At 44.1% G+C, this 27,316-nt stretch overlaps 1 protein-coding gene across 2 annotated transcripts in view; it reads left to right on the top strand.

Moving 5' to 3' along the window:
- Positions 1 to 27,316, top strand: part of eif2b3 (eukaryotic translation initiation factor 2B, subunit 3 gamma) — a 96,708-nt gene that overhangs the window by 60,615 nt on the left and 8,777 nt on the right. For both annotated transcript variants that reach the window (XM_042307943.1, XM_024391637.2), the window contains exons 4-10: positions 3,803 to 3,962; positions 4,378 to 4,489; positions 15,958 to 16,047; positions 18,847 to 18,980; positions 19,117 to 19,307; positions 19,605 to 19,667; positions 21,096 to 21,244. In XM_042307943.1, coding sequence (XP_042163877.1) covers positions 3,803 to 3,962; positions 4,378 to 4,489; positions 15,958 to 16,047; positions 18,847 to 18,980; positions 19,117 to 19,307; positions 19,605 to 19,667; positions 21,096 to 21,244 — 899 coding nt within the window. The remainder of the gene's footprint in view (positions 1 to 3,802; positions 3,963 to 4,377; positions 4,490 to 15,957; positions 16,048 to 18,846; positions 18,981 to 19,116; positions 19,308 to 19,604; positions 19,668 to 21,095; positions 21,245 to 27,316) is intronic.

Below are 27,316 nucleotides of genomic sequence, written 5' to 3'. Positions count from 1 at the left end.
TCACCTTTTGCAGTGATTACAGCTGTGAGTCGTTATTGGTAAATCTGAGCTTTTCGCTGGATTGTACAATATTTGCCCATTTTTATTCTTTCTAAAATTCTTCAGGCTCTGTCAAGTTGTTTGTTCATATTTGCTTGACAGCCATTTTCAAGTCTTGCAATAGATTTTCAAGCAGATTTAAGTCAAAACTCAAACTAGGCCACGCCGGAACATTCAATATCGTCTTGGTAAGTAACTCCAGTGCATATTTGGCCTTGTTTTAGGCTTTTGTCCTGCTGAGAGGTGAATGTCTCCAAGTGTCTTGATCCGTCAGTTTTCTCCCATCACAGCCATTAAACTTGAACTGTTATAAAGTCACCATTGGCCTCATGGTGAAATCCATGAGTGTGTACCTTCTAGAGGTCAACCGATTAATCGGAATGGCCGATTAATTAGGGCCGATTTCAAGTTTTCATAATCAGAAATCTGTATTTTTGGGCGCCGATTTCCGATACATTTTTTAATTTTAATTTTTTTATTAATTAATTTGTTATACCTTTTATTTAACTAGGCAAGTCAGTTAAGAACACATTCTTATTTTCAATGACTGCCTAGGAACTGTGGGTTAACTGCCTTGTTCAGGGGCAGAACGACAGATTTTCACCTTGTCAGCTCAGGGGTTCCAATCTTGCAACCGTACAGTTAACTAGTCCAACGCTCTAACCATTGCACTCCACGAGTAGCCTGCCTGTTATGCGAATGTAGTAGAAGCCAAGGTAAATTGCTAGCTAGCATTAAACCTATCTTATAAAAAAACAATCAATCATACTCACTAGTTATAACTACTGATCCAGTTTAGCAGGCAATATTAACCAGGTGAAATTGTGTCATTTCTCTTGCGTTCATTGCACGCAGAGTCAGGGTATATGCAACAGTTTGTGCTGCCTGGCTCATTGTGAACTAATTTGCCAGAATTTTGCGTAAATATGACATCCATTGAAGGTTGTGCAATGTAACAAAAGTATTTAGACTTAGAATTAAGTCTGATAGAGCAGTCTGACTGAGCAGCAGCAGGCCTGTAATCCTTCATTCAAACAGCACTTTCGTGCATTTTGCCAGCAGCTCTTCGCAAGCACAGCGCTGTTTATGACTTCAAGCCTATCAGCCTAATGGCTGGTGTAACCAATGTGAAATGGCTAGCTAGTTAGCTGGGTGTGCGCTAATACTGTTTCAAACGTCATTCGCTTTTAGATTTGGAGTAGTTATTCCCCTTGCGCTACAAGGGCCGTGGCTTTTGTGGAGCGATGGGTAACGATGCTTTGAGTGTGGCTGTTGTCTATGTGTTCCTGGTTCGAGCCCAGGTAGGGGCGAGGAGGGGACGGAAGCTATACTGTTACACTGGCAATACTATAGTGCCTATAAGAACATCCAATAGTCAAAGGTATATGACATACAAATGGTATAGAGAGAAATAGTCCTATAATAACTACAACCTAAAACTTCTTACTTGGGAATATTGAAGACTCATGTTAAAAGGAACCACCAGCTTTCATATGTTCTCATGTTCTGAGCAATGAACTTAAACGTTAGCTTTCTTACATGGCACATATTGCACTTTTACTTTCTTCTCCAACACTTTGTTTTTGCATTATTTAAACCAAATTGAACATGTTTCATTATTTATTTGAGGCTAAATAGATTTTATTGATGTTTTATATTAAGTTAAAATAAGTGTTAATTCAGTATTGTTGTAATTGTCATTATTACAAATAAAAAATAATCTGTAACGGCTTTTTTGGTCCTCCAATAATCAGTATCGGCGTTGAAAAATCATAATCGGTCGACCTCTAGTTCCTTCCTCCCCGGCACAGAGTTAGGAAGGGCACATGTATCTTTGTAGTGACTGGGTGTATCGATACAACATCCAAAGTGTAATAACTGCACCATGCTACACGGGATATTCAATGTCTGCTTTTTTAAATGTATTTTTACCCATCAATAGGTGCCCTTTGCGAGGCATTGGAAAACCTCCCTCTACTTATGCGACTTGCTAAGCAGATTTTTACACCTGAACTTAACAAAAGGGTTGAATACTTACTGACTCATTTCTGTATTAATTTGTAAGCATTTCTAAAAACATCATTCCACTTTGACAAAATGGGATATTGTGTGTAGTGACACAAAATCTCAATTTAATACATTTTAAATTCAGGCTCTTGCACAACAAAATGGAGAAAAAGTCCAGGGGTGTGAATACTTTCTGAAGGCAGTGTGTGTGTGTGTGTGTGGTTATATGAACTGAATATGATTAAATGTAGCCTTTTTTTTTTTTTTTTTTTTTTTTGGTAATGTAACTGATGCCTCTAAGGGACACTCAAAGGGAGATTTATTTATTTATTTTTATGTTATTTTGTGATTTACTGTGAATAAATTTTTTTTCAGAGCTTCACAAAATCTTTCTTCTGTGTTGAAGGCTTCTATGTTTTCAGTGTTGAAACCAAACCCCCACTCCCACACATGTCTGTTCCAACTATTAAAACCTGTGTTTTGGGGTCTGAAATAAATAGCCTAACCATAGTCTTGGATTAGCAGGAGAAGATGCTCCTTTAGTCTCTCTCCAGTAGCAGTGAGAGAGACTGAGACAGTGGAGTTGAGGGGCCCTGGTTCTGGCCTGGTTGTTATCTGTTGGCCATGTGTGCTACCGTGGAGTAGAGCAGAGCCAGACTGCTGAGCTGCATGCCCCGGGTGCAGAACGTCACGGCAGGGCCTCTCCCCAGGCCTCCCCAATGAGGCATGCAGCCTTTATAGAGCCAGGCACGCTTTAACAGGCCCCGCTCCTCACTCGCCTTCCCTGTTTATTTATCCACAGGCCCAAGATGGCCAGAGCAGATGGGAACCAGACATCTCAAACAGAAACAATGGCAAATGCAGCGCAGGATTTATCGCTGGATTCCCCTGTGCCCCTTGCTACACTACGCTAGGATGCCTCGCTAGGAGTTAGGAGCGCACCATGTTTATCAAGGAGGTTCACCCTCCCTATCCACTCCTATCTCTCTTCACCTCTCTCTCTATCTCCTCCTCTCTCTCTACCTCTGTCTCCACTTCCCCCTTATGAACCCATTTTTGTTGTGACTGTAGTTAAGAAAAACACAGCCAAACTTTTCATGCGCTATGGACTTCTTATGGAGCACCATTGCCTCATATGTTCATGCACATCATTTGAGATGAATGTCACAGCTGCGAAGAAGCTTGGGTGTTTTGAGCATAACGTGGATCTGGACAGAATAAACTGTATTTGAAGGCTGAAGTGTGATAACTTACTGAGGCGTTGCCAAGGAACAGCTTAATGTCTATTCACTTTCATTAGAAGGGTGTTCCTCCTATTAGGCAGAATAATGTAATGGACTCTGATGAGAAAGGGTCCTGGGCATGCTTTAGAAAAAGTTGAAGGGGATATTGTCATAGATCATCGCTGTCTTTTTGTTTAATTTTAAAGTTTGGCGATAAACGAATGGTAACGAGTAAGCCCTTTTGACTAGTACCAGCTATCATATTCTCCTATTCAAGTCAATGAACTGCTAATTTTTCTGAATTCTCTGTATCAGTGCTACAATACAACTGTTAGATGGGGCCTGATCCTTGAGTGAAAACACCATCCTCTTCTTCTCAAAGCCCACTAACTACCTTAACATTAGTGTTGTTTCATACCAACAGAACTCTGCTCTGGGTCTTGAGGTAAAGAAACAATGCTTATAAATCTCTAGTTCTTCTCCCTCTCTCAAATTCTGATGAATGTGCGTTTCTCCTCCATGTCTCCCTCCAGACGGACGTCTTGGTGGTGAGCTGTGACCTGATAACGGACGCTGCCCTCCACGAGGTGGTCGACCTGTTCCGAGCCCACAACGCTACCCTCTCCATGCTGATGAGCAAAGCCCACGAGTTCACCGAGACTGTTCCCGGACAGAAGGGCAAGAAAAAAACCGGTGCGATTCAGATGATTATAACACAACAAGCGTTATTACACCAGATCCCCTGCATTTGAGTTTGTCAACCAAAAATAGTGAATGCAGAACACTACTTCATGTCATCTGTCAGTATTTTTATGGATGGTAAAATGGTACATTTCAAAGATTCATTCCCTAAAAAGGATATTCCCCAGTTAGCAAATGTTTATTGCGCTTGTAACAATCTACGATGAAGCTCGTTGACATTTTTATTTCTAAATCTGTCTTATTAAACCGAGTGAAGGTCTGTAGGCCTAGATGTTAGTTTACAAGCCAGTTTACAAGCCATCTAGCTTAGCCATCAAGCCAAGCTAGATGGCTTGCTTGCTTAGTCGTGTGGTGAGATCTTAGCCATTGATGTGTGATTGTTCCTCTGGTGTCTTCCTTCTCCCAGGGGAGCAAAGGGACTTTGTTGGGGTGGATGATACAGGAAAGAGGCTCCTCTTTATGGCCAACGAGGCCGACCTGGACGAAGGTGTGGTCATCAGGAAGTCCATCATGAGAAAGTGAGTATGACTTTATCATCACATTTAGTGGTTAAATGTACACTCTACTAAAGGACGTTGCCACGAACAGTACTGCAGATATTGCGATAAACAAGATGCAAGATGTATTTCCCACACAGTCACACACAGTATCTGTGCATGTGCAAAGGTTCGCTTTACGCTGGTTGAGCATGGTAGGTGCGGGACCAAAACAGTGGGGGAGTTTAGCCTCACGCTTCAATGCTCTTAGTTGTTGCGGAAATTGACCCACTGTGCTGTTTACTTTGTGCACCTACATCATATCACTGAGTCTACCTTTAAAAATGGTCTCCCCTCAAACCCAATAATGCCTATTGTCTGACTGGTGATGATGAATTGAAACTTATGAAATGTTGGCTGTATTAGTTAGTTATTAGTTTCCATTTCAAATATTTTCATTGCCTTGTCAAATTAAATCCCTGTTCTCACTATTAATGATGTGACGTTTTCATAGCCTTACAAATAATGTGACCGAGTTGGTCTGGGTAGGAACTAGGAGTCAGGTACAATAACGCCTCCCCCGGTCTAACAATACAGGGAGACATATTTTATCACTTCTCTTTTGAGTCTGACTCTTGAGACTTTCCACTGGGCTGTCTTATCAACTGAACTGGGTTCAATTCCTATTTCAAAACTTTATCTGTACTTGTTTGAGCAACCATCACTCAACTGGCTCTCCAGGCAGGAAAAAGCTCATGTTTAACGCATTTGGAAGATCTCAAATAGTATTTGAACCCAGGTCGGTCTTATCAAGCCACCAGGTGTGTGTGTGTGTGTGTGTGTGAGAGTTAGCAAAGCGCAAGGCGCGGAGTGGAGTGTTGAAGGGAACAACGCAAACTTGTTCAGATCTGACCCTGCATTTGTGTGGGATTGCTAATAAAAACACAGCACTCCCCAGCCTTGGCTGTCATGAGACTAACCAATTACTTCAGCTACACAGGGATTTGCTCCTGCTTTGGCTGTGTTCGGCAGTTTTTCCACGGCAGACCTCCTGTTCCAGCTTAGCGCATGCTGTGGTCCTTTTTCTTTCCCTTGTTCTCGCTCTCTTTTTCAAACATCCATGTGGGCTTTATCGTTGCACTGGGTGGTTGTGTGTGTGCTTGCATTTGGCTGCTCTGAAGCCCTGTATTTATGCTCTTATCTCATCGCCACCCTGCGTCTTAAAGTGGCAATCGGCAGTAGAAACAATAATGCATTCTCCCATTTTCGGGTAAAAAGCTGCGGGATGCGGCTGGAGAAATGTAACCACTCTCAAATTCATAGCTATGGCTACAAGGACTGACCATCCATAATATCAAAACCTGTTTTGAGGCTAAATTGTGTTTTATAAATGTTGGCGCAAAACAAACTTATATTTTGGGTTCTGGTGGGGTTCAACAGTTGCACTACGCTCATGAGGCATTTTTAAGTTATGTTAATCACCAAGGGTTATGGGTTCGATTCCCGCTGGGGCCACTCATACATAAAATGTTTGCACGCATGACTTTAAGTTGCTTTGGATAAAAGTGTCTGCTAAATGGTGTTTATTATTATGATCCACAATGGATCTAGTAACTGCTGATTTGCCTATTTTTTTTAAAGCTTTAAAGCAGAATTCATGTTTGTTCAATTGCCAAAGGTGTAAATCCTACTTGACCAGATCAATAAAATGATCTATTGATGTGTAATACTTGCAAATGTACTGCCCACTACTAAATACATCTTGGTATTAAGGCCATTTGGAGTTGACAAAACGTCATGCATAAGGAATTTGGATAATAAGGAACTAGAATAATGAACTAGATAGTCAGTCATATTCGCTTTTGACAGAAATGGCAAACTTGCTCATCAAATACCCATATGTCTAGTGTGCACAAAATATATGAACCCATTAGTAGCATTATCTTGCGTCCCCTGTGTGGTGTCTATGATGTCTGGGCTGAAAGAGCTGAAGCTGTTGACATCCTGGCTGGACCTGGACTGCAGCCCTGGGCTCATATTCATAAAGTAGTTATCTAGGATCAGGTCCTCCCTGTCCATATAATCTTATCCATTATGACCTTAAAGGCAAAACTGATCCCAAATCAGCACGCCTACGAGACCTTTTGTGAAGATGGGCCCAGGTCTTGTGCCTTGGTCCTGGGCTTCTGGTCCTGTTCACTGGTCTGGGCTGTGGGCTGCGGTTCTATGACCTATGTTCTAGGTTGTGGACTCTGGGCTGTGGGAGCTGGTCTGTTGGGAGCTCATAAATACTTCAGGGAGCCCGAGCCACACTAAATCCTGCCCAATAAGAGAGGGGCCGCAACAGCAGCTGCAAGCATGCTTCCCTGCAAAAGCAAATTGGCCACGTGCGCTAATGTGAGATACGCACACACATGCATGTAGCAAACACACACACACCAGGATATCACATGCAGTTGTGGGCTTGTGGCACTACATTCATACTGAGCTTACTTACACTGAAATACTTCAATATAGGAAACATCTGAACATTTTGGCCTGCACATGCACATTGAAAGACTGGCTAATTGTATCTCCACAAACATGCACAACCTCACAGGCCTGAAGTTTATTAGACATGTTAACCCTAAACAAATTAAACTTCTAGTTGAGCTTTAAAATAGAAGTCGTCAATGAGCCCTAGGCCACTTGTTGAAAGACTGAGGTCTATTGAGTTTGTCAGTCTTATGATATCTTAAAGCTGTCGGCTAACTCTTCAGCTAGCATAAGTATCGATGCTTTGTCGTTTATTTCAGCCCCAGATGTCAAAAGGTCTCTGTTTCGACTCTGTTTCCCCCCATTAAGCCCCTTTTTCCTGAGCGTAGGAAGTTTGAGACGTCTGAAAGCCTCCCCTACCAGCTCAAGTCGTTCCCTGGCTGTTTGTCTAAGCTGTCTCCAGAGTCTTTCTTTACTTGTCTGCCGTTGTATTTAAACAGACATAGGCTGGGTGACGTATGGAATGGGATCGCTGGGCTGCCGTCACATGCTGCTGTCCTATACTGTGGTACGGCTAACCTGGGACCAATGGCTTAACCACCACTCACTTTGGGCCACTCAATTCCTTTGTACAAATTTCCCATTGATATCAATGCATGAGTTATTCGAAGTTACAAACGCAGATCTTGGGCTAGGATAAGGTCATGATAAGCTGTAGTCCACACTACCTACCAAATGAGTTTTAATCTGTATTCTTCGTAGCTGTTTACAAACCACAATAGTCAGAGGCTGGCACTAAGACAGCATTGAATGAGCTGTATTCCGCTATAAGAAAACGCTCACCCAGAGGCGGCGCTCCTAGTAGCCGGGGACTTTAATGCAGGGAAACTTAAATCCGTTTTACCAAATTTCTATCAGCACGATAAATGCTCTCCCTCGCCCTCCATTTGTCAAATCTTACCATAATTCTATCCTCCTGATTCCTGCTTACAAGAAAAAATTAAAGCAGGAAGCACCATTGACTAGATCAATAAAAAAGTGGTCAGATGAAGCCGATGCTAAGCTACAGGACTGTTTTGCTTACGGAATTCATCCAATGGCATTGAGGAGTATACCACCTCAGTAATTGGCTTCATCAATATGTGCATCGATGACGTCGTCCCCACAGTGACCCCAACCAGAACCCATGGATTACAGGCAACATCCGCACTGAGCTAAAGGCGAGAGCTGCCGCTTTCAAGGAGCGGGACTCCAACCCGGAACTTATAATAAATCCCGCTATGCCCTCCGACGAACGATCAAACAGGACTAGGATCGAATCGTACTACACAGGCTCTGACGCTCGTCGGATGTGGCATGGCTTGCAAACCATTAGACTATAAAGGGATCCACAGGTGCGAGCTTCCCAGTGATGTGAGTCTGCCAGACGAGCTAAACTACTTCTATCCTTGCTTCGAGGCAAATAACACTGAAACATGCATGAGAGCACCAGCTGTTCTGGAAGACTGTGCGATCACGTTCTCCGCAGCTGATGTGAGTAAGACATTTAAACAGGTCAACATTCACAAGGCCACAGGGCCAGACGGATTACCAGGAATGCAGTGGAGCAGGTTGAGAGCTTCAAGTTCCTGGTGTCCACATCACCAACAAACTAACATTGTCCAAGCACACCAAGACAGTCATGAAGAGGGCACGACAAAAGCTATTCCCCCTCAGTTGGCTGAAAAGATTTGGCATTGGTCCTCAGATCCTCAAAAGGTTCTACAGCTGCACCATCGAGAGCATGGTTGCATCACTGCCTGGTATGGCAACTGCTCGGCCTCCAACCACAAGGCACTACAGAGGGTAGTGCAAACGGCCCAGTACATCACTGGGGCCAAGCTTCCTGCCATCCAGGACCTCTATACCAGGCGGTGTCAGAGGAAGGCTCTAAAAATTGTCAAAGACTCCAGCCACCTTAGTCATCGACTGTTCTCTCTACTACCGCATGGAAAGCGGTACCGGAGAGCCAAGTCTAGGTCCAAGAGGCTTCTAAACAGATTCTACCCCCAAGCCGTAAGACTCCTAAACATCTAGCCCAGACTATTTGCATTGCCCCCCCACCCCCCTCTTTACACCACTTTTACTCTCTGTTGTCATCTATGCATAGTCACCTTAATAACTCTACCTACATGTACATACTACTTTAACTAACCGGTACCCCCTCACATTGACTCTGTATCGGTGCCCCTGTTTCAATTCTCTCTATTGTTATTTTACTGCTACTCTTTAATTACTTGTTACTTTTATCTCATTCTTATCTGTATTTTTTGGAAACTACATGGTGGTTAGGGGCTCGTAAGTAAGCATTTAACTTTAAGGTGAAGGTTGTATTCGGCGCATGTGACTAAGAAAATTTGATCTTAATTTGGTATTCAGCCCTTAAAGAACTTTCTCTTCCGTTCTAATGCCCTCATCCCTTGTTTTCTTTGATACACTGATATTTGGCCAACATGTTACAGCAGGATATGGTCAATATTCTTCAGAGACTCTTATTTTGATGACTTTTTAAAGGTGTTTGTTGGTTACCAAGCATCAGGTCCAACAAACTGCATGTTCTTGACCCCTGTCCTAGATTACCACCACGTTGTCCCATGCTAGTGGTCTGTGTGGTGACACCCTTCACTACCCATTTCCACATGTGAATGAAATGCAAGCTGAAGACATGCTACACATATGATATGAGTTGGCCCCTGAATTGATTTGACAGTGTGAAGGCTCCTGCGGATTCCTCGCATACAATGTTGCTCCACTTTCCACTGTAAATCCAGCAGAGGTGAAGTTAGTCCTTGCTGTACTACCATTCTGTTTTAGGATGAAATCATGGATTTGGTAAATCACTTGATGTCTACAGTACTTGGTTCCCGCTAAACTAAATATATTTGAAGAATTTAGGACCATTGCAAAACAAGTAGCATGTGTCTCGTACCCTGTGTGCCATGAAGCACACTCCTCAAACATTCCTCTCTTTAAATGGCGTCAATCTATTGTCCAGTGGCGAAGTTTGGGAAGCTATATGTTTAATTGCACGTTTTCCTAAGTAACTACCCAAGTCTGGAATTTTTTTGTCCCTTCATATTTACTTTCTGTGCTCAGACAAGAGAGGATACAAAGAGCCTAGGTCTTTATAGTAAAGCTCTGTGTAGCTGGCCGCTTGAGCAAATTTGCCTGGGCTTTGCAGTGGTGTTGACACAGACCAGGTCCAGAATAGCAGTTAGAACTGTCCCTTCAGAGAGAAGCACAAGACCATTTACCTCACAGCGCTGCTGCCATGTGGAATGTGCTCGTTTAGGGCCGACTACACATGGAGGTTTTTAGTAGTAAGTCATTATGCTATTTGAAAGTGAGTCACCCAAGCCCGGGGAGTCTTCCAACAATGTTCTGTTCCACTCACCAGCCAGGCCCTCTAGACCTGGTGTTCCCAAACTGTGGGGCGCGGCCCCTGGGGACGGGGTGGCTTTAAACTTACTCTTGAAAGTTGTAATAGTAGAATGCACAAGGTGCAATTTAGAAATTGGATAGTGCATCATCAGTTCCTCCTGGTCATTGCATACCTTAGAGCTATATATAACTTGTCAAAAATATCCAGCTCAGCTAGCCCATTTCGGCTAACATTTTTTTGTTTTGTACCCCATAGATATTGTTGTAATTTTGTCACTCAAATATCACATGAATACATGTTATACAGGGCAAAATGTATAGAATTGCGCGAAAATGTACTTTGCACCCCATGACAAAATGTATAGAATTGCGCGAAAATGTACTTTGCACCCCATGACAAAATGTGTAGAATTGCAGAAAATAAGCTTTAAACCTGCAAAATTCTCTCCACCAACAAGAGGGGTGTGAACAGTTTGTCTCACTAACAGTGCTTGTGCCCTGAGGGAAACATTTGTGAACCTCTGCTGTAAGACTACCAGGAATTACACATTAAACTTGTTTGGCAAATGCAGTTGTTTTATGGCCAAACAATGTGTATTGTAGTTCTACTAAAATTATCATGCAAATGGAGGTCCTTCCTCCAGCATGTAGGCCTTCCCAGTAGACAGACTAGGCCTGTGGCTGCTCCTGCTTGTGTTTAACCATGGTGCAATTCTCCATAAAGGGCACACGTTGACCCCCACCACTCTCCTCCACACCACCAGCCACAGCACACTGATCCCTGGGTATCTCTCCTGCTGGCCTGCCTCCCTGCCTGCCCAGCCCCATGCCAAACAATGATGTCAGATGCTGGTTGTGTGCTAGGATATTCCTGTCTCTGTTTTCAGCCCCTCGTTGGTGGGTTCATCACATGTCCCCTCTGTGAGCTGGTTAATGGAATGGCTCAAAGTTGTAGTAATTTACCTCTTGCTTGTTTACCCGCTTCCCTCTTCCCCCTCAAAACGTGATTTATACGGCCCAGCATCTGGTTCTGAAATCTACATGGCCGACCAGAGCTGACTCGTTCTCAATGCTTCAAATCGCATTCTTCACCCAAGAAAAGACGGAGCGGGGGAGGCTGTCACATAAAGTCCCAGAGATGAGATGGTTTTCTTAAATGTCACATTTAGGGGAGGAGAAGAGAATGGGGGGCCCAGTTGACTGCAACACCACCAGACAGGCTGGATAGCCGGGTCGCTATGATAGTGTTTCACCACTATGATCATGTTGGATGTTTGGTGGAGGTTTGTCATCTATTTCACCTGATGCTCTGACCCAGAGGTCATGTAGAATATAGGCTAGTGAATGTACAGCTATGGTCTTATCTGACCCATTGCGTAGGTTCTGTCCAAGGAACTGTTTATGGAGTCGGGTCACCTGGTCATACTTTAAGCGTAATTCAGAATCCAGAGAACGCGATAGTCTCTGGATCTAGCTATGCGGCTCTAAGACCACCGTCCGCGGGGGACGCACAGCCCATCTGAACGTGGTGACGGTTGGAGAAATTGCTTGAGCTGCGCTGGGAATTCAAAAAGTATGAAAGCCAGTGGTCCAACATTCTATCACACTGCTGTGCGTACCCGTACACGTTTTAGACTCTGAAGCATTTCACTAAGGTCTACTACACCTGTTGTATTCGGTGCATGTGACAAATAAAATTTGATTTGATATATGTTTTATGTGAGCAGTGCTTCTAGAGGCCTTCTCAGAGGATGAGTCCTGCATTCACCATGGCCAGAACTGCAGTGAACAGAACACCAGCTTTTCTAACTGACACCACAGTCTTTCAGAGCTGATGTTTGGCCAGGGGTCGGCAACAGGCGGCCCGAGGAACCAAAACGGCCTGCAAGTGTTTTTTATTTTTTATCTTACAAATAAATAGAGACATGATCATGTCTCTGTAATCAAGGTACGAAATTGTTATTTTCGGCCCGAGGCTGACTAGTTGCCTACCCCTGATGTAGGTTATTGTAGGCCATTTTGACTGCAGGTTTAGATTTAATTCTGTAACCAACATTATATTATCATGGTAATTTCACCAGAACACTTCAAAATAAACCCCAACAGAAATTATTCTCCACTCAATCAAAGCTTTTTAACACATTGGCCCCACACCTTCTGATCCTCTGAGTTTTCCCTCTTTCTTTCTTTCTTTCTTTCTTTCTTTCTTTCTTCAGCTGCACCTCCCACTCCAATTCTCATACCGACTCAACAGATTCACAGATGGTGCAATCTCTATTGCACTGCACACTGCCCTTTCCCACCTTGACAACAGGAATACCCATGTGAGAATGCTGTTAATTGACTACAGCTCAGCGTTCACCATAGTGCTGCAATTGGATACTGGACTTTCTGACGGGCCGCCCAAGTCGTGAGGGTAGGCACCATATCCGCCTCGCTGAGCCTCAACATGGGAGCCCCTTAGTGGTGTGTGCTTAGCTCTCTCCTGTACTCCCTGTTCACCCACAACTCCAACACCCATTTAAGTTTGCTGGCGACACGATGGTGGTAGGCCTGATAACCGACGATGATGAGACCGCCTACAGGGAGGAGGTCAGAGACCTGACAGTGTGCTTCCAGGACAACAATCTCCCTCAACGTCAGCAAGACAAAGGGGCTGATCGTTGACAACAAGAAACGGAGGGTCGAGCACACTCCTATTCACATCAATGGAACTGTAGTGGAGATGGTTGAGAGCTTCAAGTTCCTCAGTGTCCACATCACTAAGGACTTATCATGGTCCAAACACACCAACACAGTCGTGAAGAGGGCACAACAACACGTATTCACCCTCAGGAGGCTGACAAGATTTGGCATGAGCCATCAGATCCATAAAAACCTATACAGCTGCACCATCGAGAGCATCATGACTGGCTGCATCACCGCTTGGTATGGAAACTGCTCGGCATCCAAACGCAGAGCGTGACAGAGGGTAGTGTGTAACGCCCAGTACATCATTGGGGCCGAGCTCCCTGCCATCCAGGACTTCTATACCAGGCGGTGTCAGAGAAGGTAAGGCACTAAAAAGGGTCTCCTGCCACCCAAGTCACAGTTTGTTCTCTCTGCTACCACATGGCAATTGGTACCGCGCCAAGTCTGGGACCAAAAGGCTCCTACCTCAAAGCCATAATACTACTGAACAGATAATTAAACAGCTACCCATACTTTCTGCTTTTCACTTACTACCTACATGTACATAGTGCTTCAATTAATCACCTAACCAAACCTACATATTACCTCAGTCAATCACCCTAACTACCTCGTACCCCAGTACACGGACTCGGTACCGGTACTCCTTGTATATAGCCTCGTTATTGTTATTTGATAGTGTTTATTTGTGTTACACATACATACATACATACATACATACATACATACACACACAAGTATGTGGACATTCCTTCAAATTAGTGGATTAGGCTATTTAAGCCACACTGGTTGCTGACAGGTGTATAAAATCGAGCAAACAGCCATTCAATCTTCATAGACAAACATTGGCAGTAGAATGGCCTTACTGAAGAGCTCAGTGACTTTCAACGTGGCACCGTCAAATTTCTGCCCTGCTTGAGCTGCCCCGGTCAATTGTAAGTGCTGTTATTATGAAGTGGAAACGTCTAGGAGCAACAACTGCTCAGCCGTGAAGTGGTAGGCCACACAAGCTCACAGAACGGGGCCACCGAGTGCTGAAGTGCATATCATGTAAAAATCATCTGTCTTCGGTTGCAATACACACTACCAAGTTCCAAACTGCCTCTGGAAGCAACATCAGCACAATAACTGTTTGTTTGGAGCTTCATGAAATAGGTTTCCATGGCCGAGCAGCCGCACACAAGCCTACGATCACCATGCGCAATGCCATGAGTTGACTGGAGTGGTGTAAAGCTCGCCACTATTGGACTCTGGAGCAGTGGAAGCTCCTTCTCTGGAGTGATGAATCACGCTTCAACATCTGACAGTACAACGGACAAATCTGGGTTTAGTGAATGCCTCAGAACGATACCTGCCGCAATGCATAGTGCTAACTGTAAAGTTTGGAGGCTGTTTTTCGTGGTTCGCGCTAGGCCCCTTAGTTTCTGTAAAGATACATCTTCACGCTACAGCATATAAAAATATTCTAGACGATTCTGTGCTTTCAACTTTGTGGCAACAGTTTGGGGAAGGTCCTTTCCTGTTTCAGCATGACAATGCCCCTGTGCACAAAGTGAGGTCTATACAGAAAAGGTTTGTGGAGATCAGTGTGGAAGAACTTGACTGGCCTGCACAGAGCCATGACCTCAATCACATCAAACACCTTTGGGATAAATTGGAACGCCGACTGCGAGCCAGGCCTAATCGCCCAACATCAGGGCCCGACCTCAGTAGTGCGCTTGTGGCGGAATGGAAGCAAGTCCCCCAGCAATGTTCCAACATCTAGTGGAAAGTGTTCCCGGAAGAGTAGAGTCTGTTATAGCAGCAAAGGAGGGACCAACTCCATATTAATGCCCATGATTTTGACATGAGCCTTTTGAGCAGGTGTCCATGTACTTTTGGTCATTGGGTGTATTTTCTTTTTATTTATTTGTTAATGTTCTACTTTTTAACTGTATTGTTGAGAAAGGGGCTCTTAAGTAAGCATTTCATGGTAACATGGTCCCTTGTTTTATTCGGCATATGTGACAAATACAAATTGATTTTCATTTGAGACCCTTCCCACATCACACAGGTTGCTCTGCTCTCAGATGAATTACACTGGCCTCCAGGGCAGGACATGTCCCAAATGGCACCCTATTCTCTATATAGTGCTCTACTTTTGATCAGAGCATTATGGTGCACTACCCTTTTATATAGCAATATAAATGGAATAGAGTGGCATTTACTACAGACAGAGGCTCTATACCCAGAGCGTTGTCATGTCAATCTCAGGCTGTAAAACAATTGGGGGGTCCGCTTGTGTTGGCATCTCACCAGACTGGACACAGTTACCCTGGCAGCCAGGCTTCTGGGGCAGGGCCTGCGGATGGAAGCTGGCAGGGGACAATACACAGGTGCCATGACATTCCAGGGACTCTTGTCACATACCTTATTTTTTTTCTCTTATAGCAGATGTTCTGTTTGTTCAGTCACGTACTGCTTTCAGCGGAGTAAGTAAGTGTCCGAATAAAAATCTGAATTAAAGGGTGCCATTATTTTAATTCTGTCATCTAATTAAAACAGAATTCTGAGAAGAAAACAGTGGTTTTGCTCGTGAGGAGGCATGCTGTCTGCTACAGGGTACTTTATGGTGTGTTGTGCCATGAACATTGACGTTCAGTTACAGTACGTTACATGAAGTTATACCTGTGTAGTAAGTAACACACAACTCTAGTATTACAAAAGTGAAATTGGGACTAATCCTTAATCCACCTGGGTAATAACAAAAATCCCTTCAACTCCAAACGAATTGTTAACGTATGTCATAGAACGCGCCTTTACAATTGTTCTATTACAACTGCTGTGTTTTTACACAGGTATAGAGCAATGTCATGCATAACTCCCCAGCTTTTTAGTTTGAATTTGATTTGATTTACCTCCCACGTCTGCCTCTCTCTTTCATTCAGACATCCAAGGATGCACATCAAAACTGGCCTTGTGGACGCCCACCTGTACTGCCTGAAGAAGTCTGTGGTCGACTTCCTCGCTGATAACAAGTGAGGCCTTTTCACATGTTTGACTTTGGTTGCGTCCTAAATTGGACGTGGCCTTTGTGTATGAACTTTTGCATGTCATTGCATGTCAAATCTTTGCATGTCATCACAAATGTGTTTTTATATTAAATGTACACTGAGTGTACAAAACAGTAGACATAGACTGACCAGGTGAATCCAGGTGAAAGCTATGATCCCTTATTGATGTCACTTGTTAAATCCACTTCAATTAGTGTAGGGGAGGAGAAAAGGCTTAAAAATCATTTTTTAACCTAAGACAATTGAGACATAGATTGTGTATGTGTGTCATTCATTGGGTTTAATGAGCAAGACGAGATTCAAGTGCCTTTGAACGGGGTATGGTAGTAGGTGCCAGGCCCACCGGTTTGAATCAAGAACTGCAATGCTGCTGGGTTTTTCACGCTCACCAGTTTTTTCCGTGTGTATCAAGAATGGTCCACCACCCAATGGACATCCAGCCAATTTGACACAACTGTGAGAAGCATTGGAGTCAACATAGGCCAGCATCCCTGTGGAAGGCTTTTGACACCTTGTAGAGTCCATGCCTGACAAAGTGAGGCTGTTCTGAGGGCAAACGGGGGTGCAACTCATATTAGGAAGGTGGTTCCTAATGTTTTCTACACTGTGTATATCAAATCATTTTTTTAAAGGTACCAATAACCATCCACATAAATGTGAATACAGTGTGTTGCTAGATACAGGTGAAATAACGAATGGCACCTTTCTTGCCAAGTTGCATGCGTGTTGAACTGGAGTTAATATATGAACAGACTGTGACTGTGGAAAGGCTTTGAGACTGGTATGTATTCTTGTTAGGTGTTAATTTGTTTTACAATGTGCCACTTGAGCAGTTTATTAGGCTTTTACCCCCCTTGAGCATTAGTGTCAGAGGTACACCTCAATCACAACTGTGGTGATCATCTCACTTCCTCATACTTCTTGTACTACTTCTTTTCAAGTGCAATCACTTTGGACCAATCAGAAAGTCTGTTGTTTATTGCCCATTTTAAATGTTTGGGTTACCATATATAATAGGGCCACCACCATAGATTTACTTAAAGCTTATAACATATAGATGTAATTTATAGGAGCTCTGTAGCCACCACCACCAGATCAAATGATCCATAATTGTAAAGATATGCATACACCTGATCATTCAAATCCAGGCCAAGCAATTCAATGCATTGTTAGATTCCTCACTTAGTTAAAATGCATCTCACTTTGATAAATGTATGTCCTATTGATGCAGCCTATATTTCTAATGGTGTTACATGAATCTACTCACATTCTCCAGCCCATACATCCTAGGCAGGTGATTTCCCCCCACCACCACCACCACCACCGCGCCCACCACCAGCAAGACCAGAAGCTCCACCCTTCTACTCCTCCACCCACCCCCAGTCTAGGCCCCCAATCCCTTTATGCTTGTTAAACTGGTATTGTGAGGAGACCCAGCAGCTCCTTTAAGTGGTGTTGAAAATAAGCACAGGTGGCCTTAATTGGAGAGTACATTGACTCACTAGCTCGATCCCTTTCCCTTCAAATATACATTTTCTCCTGGGGATTTCCATAAATATGCAGCAACGCAGCTGCTTGTTCCTGCTGCTTCCCATTGCTTTGACATATTTTATTCAAACCTTTATTTAACTAGGTAAGTCAGTTGACCGCCTACCCCAGCCAAATCCTAACCCAGACGACGCTGGGCAAATTGTGTGCTGCCCTATGGGACTCTCAATCACGGCCTGTTGTGATACAGCCTGGAATCAAACCAGGGTCTGTAGTGATGCCTCTAGCACCTACCGCACTGAGATGCGCCACTCGGGAGCCCTATTTGTTCACCAGTCCTCCTGATATGAATATAATTTCATCTAATCTGCCGTCCAGACTCAAGAGACCCCAATACCACTACCCCCTTTTTTATTTTTCTATCTCATCAAAGTAGGTTGACTTTAAATTCAGCTCCCTTTTCTTTCACATTCTCCCCTTTTCCTCTTTCCCTCTCTCTCTTTCCCTCTCCCCCTCTCTTCCTCTCCCCCTCTCTTTCTCTCCCCCTCTCTCGCTCTTCTCTCTTTTGAAGCTGCTCTGCTGTGGCGCGCTCACGGAGAAAAATGGACAGAGTAACTGTTGTTTCGTTCTCAGCATTCAGATGGAAATTCTAATCTCCCTTCAAAGAAACTAAAAAGAGAGTGAGGAGGAGAGATGGAGAGGACATGGAGTGTAGTGAAGAAGTGAGGAGGAGGAGAAATTAAAATTGCCTACAGGGCATACTTGGATGTTTGAAACCTTGATTCAGCCTTATTTTTATTTTTTTACCTGTTAGGAAACCCTTGAACGTGTACACCATGAAATGATCATGGTTGTTTCTTGTTTTCTGGTTAGCATAAAACCCTCATGTGCAGAGTTGGGCATTCAGCTTGTGAGAGTGTTCAGTACATGGACATTAACAATGTACACTCAAAGGAATTGTCCTCCTTCTCACGCCCCTCTCCCTACTTCTATCATTTGGATTGACCATGAGGAAATATCTCCCTCAACCTACGCTGACAATTATTGCTCATATAAATAGAATGAGTAGAATGTGCCTCCCCATTCAGGTCAATTGCCATGGTCAGATTTCTATGCCCGCTCTACTAATTCTAATTCTATGTTATTACTCTTCAAATGATTTGCGGGTCAAAGGTTACACACATCATGAGGGTAAAATGCGCCTTTTACTTTCAGTGAATGTACTATTTCAGCAATTCTGTAACTATTGTATTTTGTTTTGTTTTTCTCTCAAAGATCAATCTCTTCGATTCGGGGAGAGTTAGTCCCCTATCTGGTCCGCAAACAGTTCTCTAAATCCACCAACTCTCCGAAGGTCATCGATGAAACTCATCAGAACCTAAAGAAAAACGATAGCAATGTAAACTTAGGTAATGAACATTCCAAATAGAGTATGCTTGAACATTTAAGACTTTCCATAGCTAGGTTGTAACTCACGTCATGTTCATGCGCACACACGCACACACACATTCACCTGTGTGTATCTGCTGAAATATGTGTGTGTAGAGATCCAGATCTCGTCCAGGGATGAGGAGCTGCTGCATCTAACCCAGGAGAGGTCCTGTTGGAATGACCACCGTGGGGACATGAGCGATGCCTACCACGGAGGACGCCTGCGCTGCTACGTGCACATCATGGACGAGGGAATATGTTACCGCGTCAACACGCTAGCGGCCTACATCGAAGCCAATCGCCTGGTGAGTGAGTGAAAGGACACTGTGTAGAAAATGTGACGCTCTTGTTTTTTTTACAGAAACTCTAGTTTAATAGCAGGCTCTGTGACCAACATAACGCCAGAGTTGTGGGTTTGATTCCCACGGGGGAACAGTGTGAAAATATATATATATATATATATGAAAATGTACACACTCTGGATAAGAACGTCTGCTAGATGGCACGAATAAAGAAATGTTCATATATTTCAATAAGGATGATTCCTGAACATGACTGACAGTATTGCTTTATCCTCATCCATTTTCTCTCCTGTGTTCCAGGCCCCTAAGCTGTTTGACGAGCCTGCAGTCCATCCATCAGCAGTGGTCTCTGAGCGCTGTCTGGTGAGTAACTACTATGACCAACAGGGAACACACTAAGAGTAGCTAGATGGGTGGTTTTCTTAGACGTCTGGTACAATGTGGATTTTCTGACCGAGTCTGAGAGTGAGTCATTCGCAAGATTGAGAGTTTCTGGTGAGTGAGGGTGACATTAGAGTGAGTGTGCTTTGGTGAGTCACATGGTATTCTTGTTAGTTGTCTATGCGGTAAGATGCTGTAGGTGTCATAGAGGATTTATGAGTAAAGCTCAATTCAGATTGGGATCCGCGATAGTCCGGCTTCCCATTGTGATATATCCCGCTGGGGACGCACAGCCTGACCTTCGCACCTCCCCAAAATGTCCAACCAACGTGGATCCGCGTAGGTGGCTCTTAATCATTTGAATGTGGCAATGGTTGGATTAATTGCTTGAGCCGTGCTGAGAATTAGAAAACTATGAAAGTATATTCTAGAATACTGCTGTACGGCCATGTACGCCTTTAACTGTAGCCAACCATAACTTGATATATCTGAAACAGTCTGAATAGCAGAGCATGTATGAGCGCATTCAATGCAGATTAGGGGAGACGGGGCTATACGCTGCTGAATATAGCCTACCCACGTCGCAGTTAGAGCAGCCATTGCGCTGTTTCCTCCTTCCGCATGTTGTTGAAAGACCAAAGGGAGAGTAATATGAAGTTTGGGACACAAGTTATGCTTCTTCATAATCATAGATTAATTTAACGTGCACATTTTTCCCCAATAAACAAATTACTTGCCTGAACACTTTGTTTATTGTCACATGCCCAACAATTCAGTAATCAATATCAGTCACGAGGCGTTGTTTAGGCATTTTAGTTTGTTTGTCATTTGGCAATCTGAAACCAACTGGACCAAATGAAAGAAATGCAATGTAAAAAATTGTTGAATTCTGATTCGAACTATAGCGCAGAACTACAATATGTGTGAAATCGCCCTTACAGATGTAGGATCTTAATTTGATCACTGTTGCAGGAGAACTTTCCTGCAGTGCAGGAAATGTTTAACTTGCAGTGTATTTGAGGTTTAAAAAGGCTTCTGAAGTTTATCATTTCCAAGTCTGAAATTACAGATTTGATTTTCCCTTACGAAAAATGTATCAACCCCTACAAAAAAATCCTGCTGTAGCAAACTGGCTCAAATTAAGGTCCTACATTTGTAGGTTGCCTCTCCATTATCTTTATGTTCAAACTGCTTTCCCAACTGTTGTACACATTTGAGTTCTAAAATATCATCTTCTTTTCTCTCATTAACAGACATATAAAGAGTTAACATTTTTACACTGGAATTTGACTCACTAATATAGCAAAGTGTGTGAAGGGATCAGAGCGAAATGTAAATTCTGCCGTGGTCTTTTCTGCTTATTATCTTTTTACTGACAATGTTCTACCATGTATGCCTATTGTCTGTTAGATTGGTGCAGACAGCATAATAGGAGCTTCCTGTCAGATCTCAGACAAGACATCCATCAAGAGATCGACAATCGGAGTGTCCACCACTGTCAGGGAGAAGGTCAAAGTAACCAACTCCATCATCATGCATGGAGTCACCATCGAGGAGGGGTGAGTAGAGTCTACTGTATACAGATTTGGACCATTTCTACCACTGAGCCCTTAGACCCAAGGACAATCATTTTACCAGAAAGTCACAGATGATACTTTGTGGTGGAGAGAAAGCAGTGGAAGAAACAATGATATTTCCATTTGATAAAGGCTGGGCAGTCAACTCCCTTCCCCAATTAAACCTAGTATAGTGTTGAACCACATTAGGGGAACAAGTAGGTTTCAGAGGTCAGTGTAGAGGGAGAGAGAGGACCAAGGGGAACAAGTAGGTTTCAATGGTCAGTGTAGAGGGAGAGAGAGGACCAAGGGGAACAAGTAGGTTTCAGAGGTCAGTGTAGAGGGAGAGAGAGGACCAAGGGGAACAAGTAGGTTTCAGAGGTCAGTGTAGAGGGAGAGAGAGGACCAAGGGGAACAAGTAGGTTTCAATGGTCAGTGTAGAGGGGGAGAGAGGACCAAGGGGAACAAGTAGGTTTCAGAGGTCAGTGTAGAGGGAGAGAGAGGACCAAGGGGAACAAGTAGGTTTCAATGGTCAGTGTAGAGGGGGAGAGAGGACCAAGGGGAACAAGTAGGTTTCAGAGGTCAGTGTAGAGGGAGAGAGAGGACCAAGGGGAACAAGTAGGTTTCAATGGTCAGTGTAGAGGGGGAGAGAGGACCAAGGGGAACAAGTAGGTTTCAGAGGTCAGTGTAGAGGGGGAGAGAGGACCAAGGGGAACAAGTAGGTTTCAGAGGTCAGTGTAGAGGGAGAGAGAGGACCAAGGGGAGCAAGTAGGTTTCAGAGGCCAGTGTAGAGGGAGAGAGAGGACCAGGGGGGAACAAGTAGGTTTCAGAGGCCAGTGTAGAGGGAGAGAGAGGACAAGTAGGTTTCAGAGGCCACTGTAGAGGGAGAGAGAGGACCAAGGGGAACAGGGAGGGAGGGAGATGGCTGCAGCGCGAGGTGACTGACTGAGGCTTGTTTTATGTGATATGTGGGTAAAATGGAGAACTCTATGTTGACAATGTCCATTGGTGTGCAGTGAACCAGAGCGTGCTTACAATGTAATACAAAAACACATAGGTGATGAATATACATGGTTAAACGTCTGGATTCTCAGCAACAACGTATTTCACTTCATCCATATAACTCACAAGTTGTTGCACAGTGAGTTGATAGACTTGTGAACATATTTGCACCAAAATCACACTTGTTTTCTACCTTGAAAGTTTCATTTTCAACTATTTATTGTGGGTGGATTGCTGACTCTGGAAAGTACATCTACTATGAATTGGGGGGTTTTCAGTCTAGCATTGGGAGACATTTTTAATTAAAGTATTTTCACTCGTGCTGGTCGGTTGAAAGGATGTCCGGGCTGGTGATTTAAAACTGCAAGCATGACATGAATTGCAGGAGAGCGACCACTGAGAAGTAGAAAAGGAGTCTGTTATTTTAAATTCACAGATCCTCAAATCCTGGGGAAGAGCTTTAACTGGCAGAGTTAGGCTTTAGCACAGTCCCTCTTAAAGACAGGGAGGCCAGAGCCAGTGTAGGTACCCTCATGTCCCAGTTAGTGCAGAAAAAGAAAGACATGGCAATTCTTTCACAACCAACATAAAAAAATGTAAGAGGGGATTAGTAAATCCCTGGCATGTTAAAGAAGGCACTTGCATTTTTGGGCCCTTTGTTTGCATGTAGGAGGGCTTGTTTACAAAGCTAAGGATATTTGGGGGGTCGAGGAAGGCCGACGGAAGAGGTGGGTGGTTAAGGTGGGGGGGGGCTCACAGCAAGGAGGAGCATAGTGTCAGTAATTAGTGGTGTTTCAGTTGGGCTTCTTTGGTGGTCTCTCTGTTTAAAACTCCAATCCTTGTAATCTCCAATTGCCATCCACCCCCCAGCCGGGTTCCCTCCCTCCTCACCCCTCTCTCCCTCCAACCCTACCACCACCACCTGAATAGAATGCCCTCTGTGCAACAGCAGCCAATACAAACCTGCCTGTGTGAGTGGATGCAGGGCCTAGCGTGTCAGAGGCTCATGCATGTTGCTCCTCAGCCCGCCCCACAGAGCTCAATCTGTTGGTTCCCCCAGCCCTCCTGACTAACCCTAACCCAACACACTACCTCAGAGTCTTTCCAACTGCTGGTACTGAGATGTAGCATGCCTCTGCCTGCCACCCAGGGTCTGGAGTTTCACTGTGACAGTTACATATGGGAAGATGAGATTAAATCCTGAATTGAGGTTAATTGATTTCCTCTTTTTATTGATGAAACTTAAACTGCACAATCAAAGGTATGAAGAAACAATTTGGAATTTTAATAATGAGTAAATTAACAGTAAATGAAGATTGGGCTGAGAATTTGAAAGATCATTGACTTCTTACCATAGAGAATTTCTACTCCACTCAAAGGAATGAGTATACTGTCAACCTAGACCCCAAACCAACCTACTGTCTGAAATCCATTGTTTAGACTGAGCTCAGTGCTAATAATGATTACAACATGGGGGTTTATTTCGACATGGGGGTGTGCTCGGTCTCAGCTTTGATGAACTGTCTAATGTTTCATTACTGCATGTCCTCAACAACACAAACCTGACGATATCGAATTACATGTTGTTTTTTAAAAATGTTTTAACCTTTTATTTCACTATATAAGCCTGTTAAGAACAAATTCTTATTTACAATGACGGCCAAACCCGGACGACTGCCATATGGGACTGCTAATCACGGCCGAATGTGATTCAGCCTGGATTTAGTTTTTTTCCGTCTTTTTTGTATATATTTCAATCTCTTTTTTTTTCATTTTTAAATTAAACTTACCTTCCGGCAACCCGCCTCAACCAATGTGATACGGATCTGCTATTTTTAGAATCTATAGCTAGAACCTCCATCAGAAGCTAGCCATCGGATGCTAACCAGCTAAATAGCTACAAGCTATTTAATCATTGTTAGGCACTGCTAGCGGCCTTTACCTTTTAGCTCAGACACCAGAAGCTTTTAGCCTGGATAATACCCGCCAGTCTGCACAGCACGATATCAACCCTGAGCATACCAGACTGCTTTTTTCCACTACATCACCAGATTCCTGCCGTAAGCTCTGGACCATTACTTCAGATCATCGCAACTAGCGAGCTGCTACTGAGTGGCCCAGCCCTGAAGCTAACCTTGAGCCAGTGGACCCTATGATCACTCGGCTACACAGATGATGCCTCCCGGACTCTTCACTAACACGACTAGAAGCCACTACATCACCGGATTCCTGCCATAAGCTCTGGACCTTTGCATCACATCATCGCAGCTAGCTAGCTGCTACTGAGTGACTATAGTGGCTAACGCCCTTGTCCCGAAGCTAGCACAAGTTAGCCTCAAGCCAGGAGCATCTCCCGGCTAGCAAACTTAACTACTTCAGCTGCAATACCTCTTTTGCCAATTGGCCTGGACCCTTTGTCAAAACGGAGCCCCGCCGATCCATCACGACTGGTTTGCCGATGTAATTCCTTTGCCAGACGTCGGTGAAGATGCTTCTGCTAGCCCCGGCCTGCTATCTTTATGAACGCCGTGTCTCCCGCTTGCTAGCGCAGTAACGACTACCTAACGGCTTCCCTGTTTCATCTATTGCTGTTCACTGGACCCTATGATCACCTGGCTATATAGCTGATGCCTGCTGAGCTGTTTTCATTCATCACGGTACTCCATTTTGTTTATCTGTCGGCCCCAGCCTCGAACTCGGGCCCTGTGTGTAGTTAACTGAGACACTCTGCCCATTCATTGCCATTTTACCTGTTGTTGTTGTCTTAGCTAATTAGCTGTTGTTGTCCTACCCGTTGTTGTCTTAGCTAGCTCTCCCAATCAACACCTGTGATTGACATTTTTTATTTTATTTTTTATTTATTTCACCTTTATTTAACCAGGTAGGCCAGTTGAGAACAAGTTCTCATTTGCAACTGCGACCTGGCCAAGATAAAGCATAGCAGTGTGAGCAGACAACACAGAGTTACACATGGAATAAACAATTAACAAGTCAATAACACAGTAGAAAACAAAGGGGGGAGTCTATATACAATGTGTGCAAAAGGCATGAGGAGGTAGGCGAATAATTACAATTTTGCAGATTAACACTGGAGTGATAAATGATCAGATGGTCATGTACAGGTAGAGATATTGGTGTGCAAAAGAGCAAGTAAATAAATAAAAACAGTATGGGGATGAGGTAGGTGAAAAAGGGTGGGCTATATTTACCAATAGACTATGTACAGCAGCAGCGATCGGTTAGCTGCTCAGATAGCTGATGTTTGAAGTTGGTGAGGGAGATAAAAGTCTCCAACTTCAGCGATATTTGCAATTCGTTCCAGTCACAGGCAGCAGAGTACTGGAACGAAAGGCGGCCAAATGAGGTGTTGGCTTTAGGGATGATCAGTGAGATACACCTGCTGGAGCGCGTGCTACGGATGGGTGTTGCCATCGTGACCAGTGAACTGAGATAAGGCAGAGCTTTACCTAGCATGGACTTGTAGATGACCTGGAGCCAGTGGGTCTGGCGACGAATATGTAACGAGGGCCAGCCGACCAGAGCATACAGGTCGCAGTGGTGGGTGGTATAAGGTGCTTTAGTGACAAAACGGATGGCACTGTGATAAACTGCATCCAGTTTGCTGAGTAGAGTGTTGGAAGCCATTTTGTAGATGACATCGCCGAAGTCGAGGATCGGAAGGATAGTCAGTTTTACTAGGGTAAGCTTGGCGGCGTGAGTGAAGGAGGCTTTGTTGTGGAATAGAAAGCCGACTCTTGATTTGATTTTCGATTGGAGATGTTTGATATGAGTCTGGAAGGAGAGTTTGCAGTCTAGCCAGACACCTAGGTACTTATAGATGTCCACATATTCAAGGTCGGAACCATCCAGGGTGGTGATGCTAGTCGGGCATGCGGGTGCAGGCAGCGATCGGTTGAAAAGCATGCATTTGGTTTTACTAGCGTTTAAGAGCAGTTGGAGGCCACGGAAGGAGTGTTGTATGGCATTGAAGCTTGTTTGGAGGTTAGATAGCACAGTGTCCAATGACGGGCCGAAAGTATATAGAATGGTGTCGTCTGCGTAGAGGTGGATCAGGGAATCGCCCGCAGCAAGAGCAACATCATTGATATATACAGAGAAAAGAGTCGGCCCGAGAATTTAACCCTGTGGCACCCCCATAGAGACTGCCAGAGGACCGGACAGCATGCCCTCCGATTTGACACACTGAACTCTGTCTGCAAAGTAATTGGTGAACCAGGCAAGGCAGTCATCCGAAAAACCGAGGCTACTGAGTCTGCCGATAAGAATATGGTGATTGACAGAGTCGAAAGCCTTGGCAAGGTCAATGAAGACGGCTGCACAGTACTGTCTTTTATCGATGGCGGTTATGATATCGTTTAGTACCTTGAGTGTTGCTGAGGTGCACCCGTGACCGGCTCGGAAACCAGACATTAGAGAGAGGCATAAAGCAATGTGCCTTGTATACTGTTGTTTAGGGTAGTTATCATTGTTTTATTTTACTGCGGAACCTCTAGCCCCACTCAACATGCCTCAGATACCTCTTTTGTCCCACCTCCCACACATGCGGTGACCTCACCTAGCATAACTAGTGCCTCTAGAGGTGCAACCTCTCTCATCGTCACTCAATGCCTAGGTTTACCCGCACACTACCATACCCCTGTCTGTACATTATGCCCAGAAATCTGCTCCTTTTATTGTCTGTCCCCAACGCACTAGACAACCAGTTTTGATAGCCTTTAGCCGTACCCGCATCCTCCTCCTCTGTTCCTCGGGTGATGTAGAGGTTAACCCAGGCCCTGTGTGTCCCCAGGCGCTCTCATTTGTTGACTTCTGTAACCATAAAAGCCTTAGTTTCATGCATGTCAACATCAGAAGCCTCCTCCCTAAGTTTGTTTTTCTCACTGCTTTAGCACACTCCGCCAACCCTGATGTCCTTGCCGTGTCTGAATCCTGGCTTAGGAATGCCACCAAAAATTCTGAGATATCCATCCCCAACTACAACTTTTTCCGTCAAGATGGAACTGCCAAAGGGGGAGGAGTTGCAATCTACTGCAGAGAGAACCTGCAAAGTGC

The sequence above is a fragment of the Oncorhynchus tshawytscha genome, linkage group LG28 (assembly GCF_018296145.1).
Source record: "Oncorhynchus tshawytscha isolate Ot180627B linkage group LG28, Otsh_v2.0, whole genome shotgun sequence".
Taxonomy (NCBI): domain Eukaryota; kingdom Metazoa; phylum Chordata; class Actinopteri; order Salmoniformes; family Salmonidae; genus Oncorhynchus; species Oncorhynchus tshawytscha.
The sequence above is the reverse complement of the archived record's forward strand: the minus strand, read 5'-3'. Positions and strand labels throughout refer to the sequence as shown.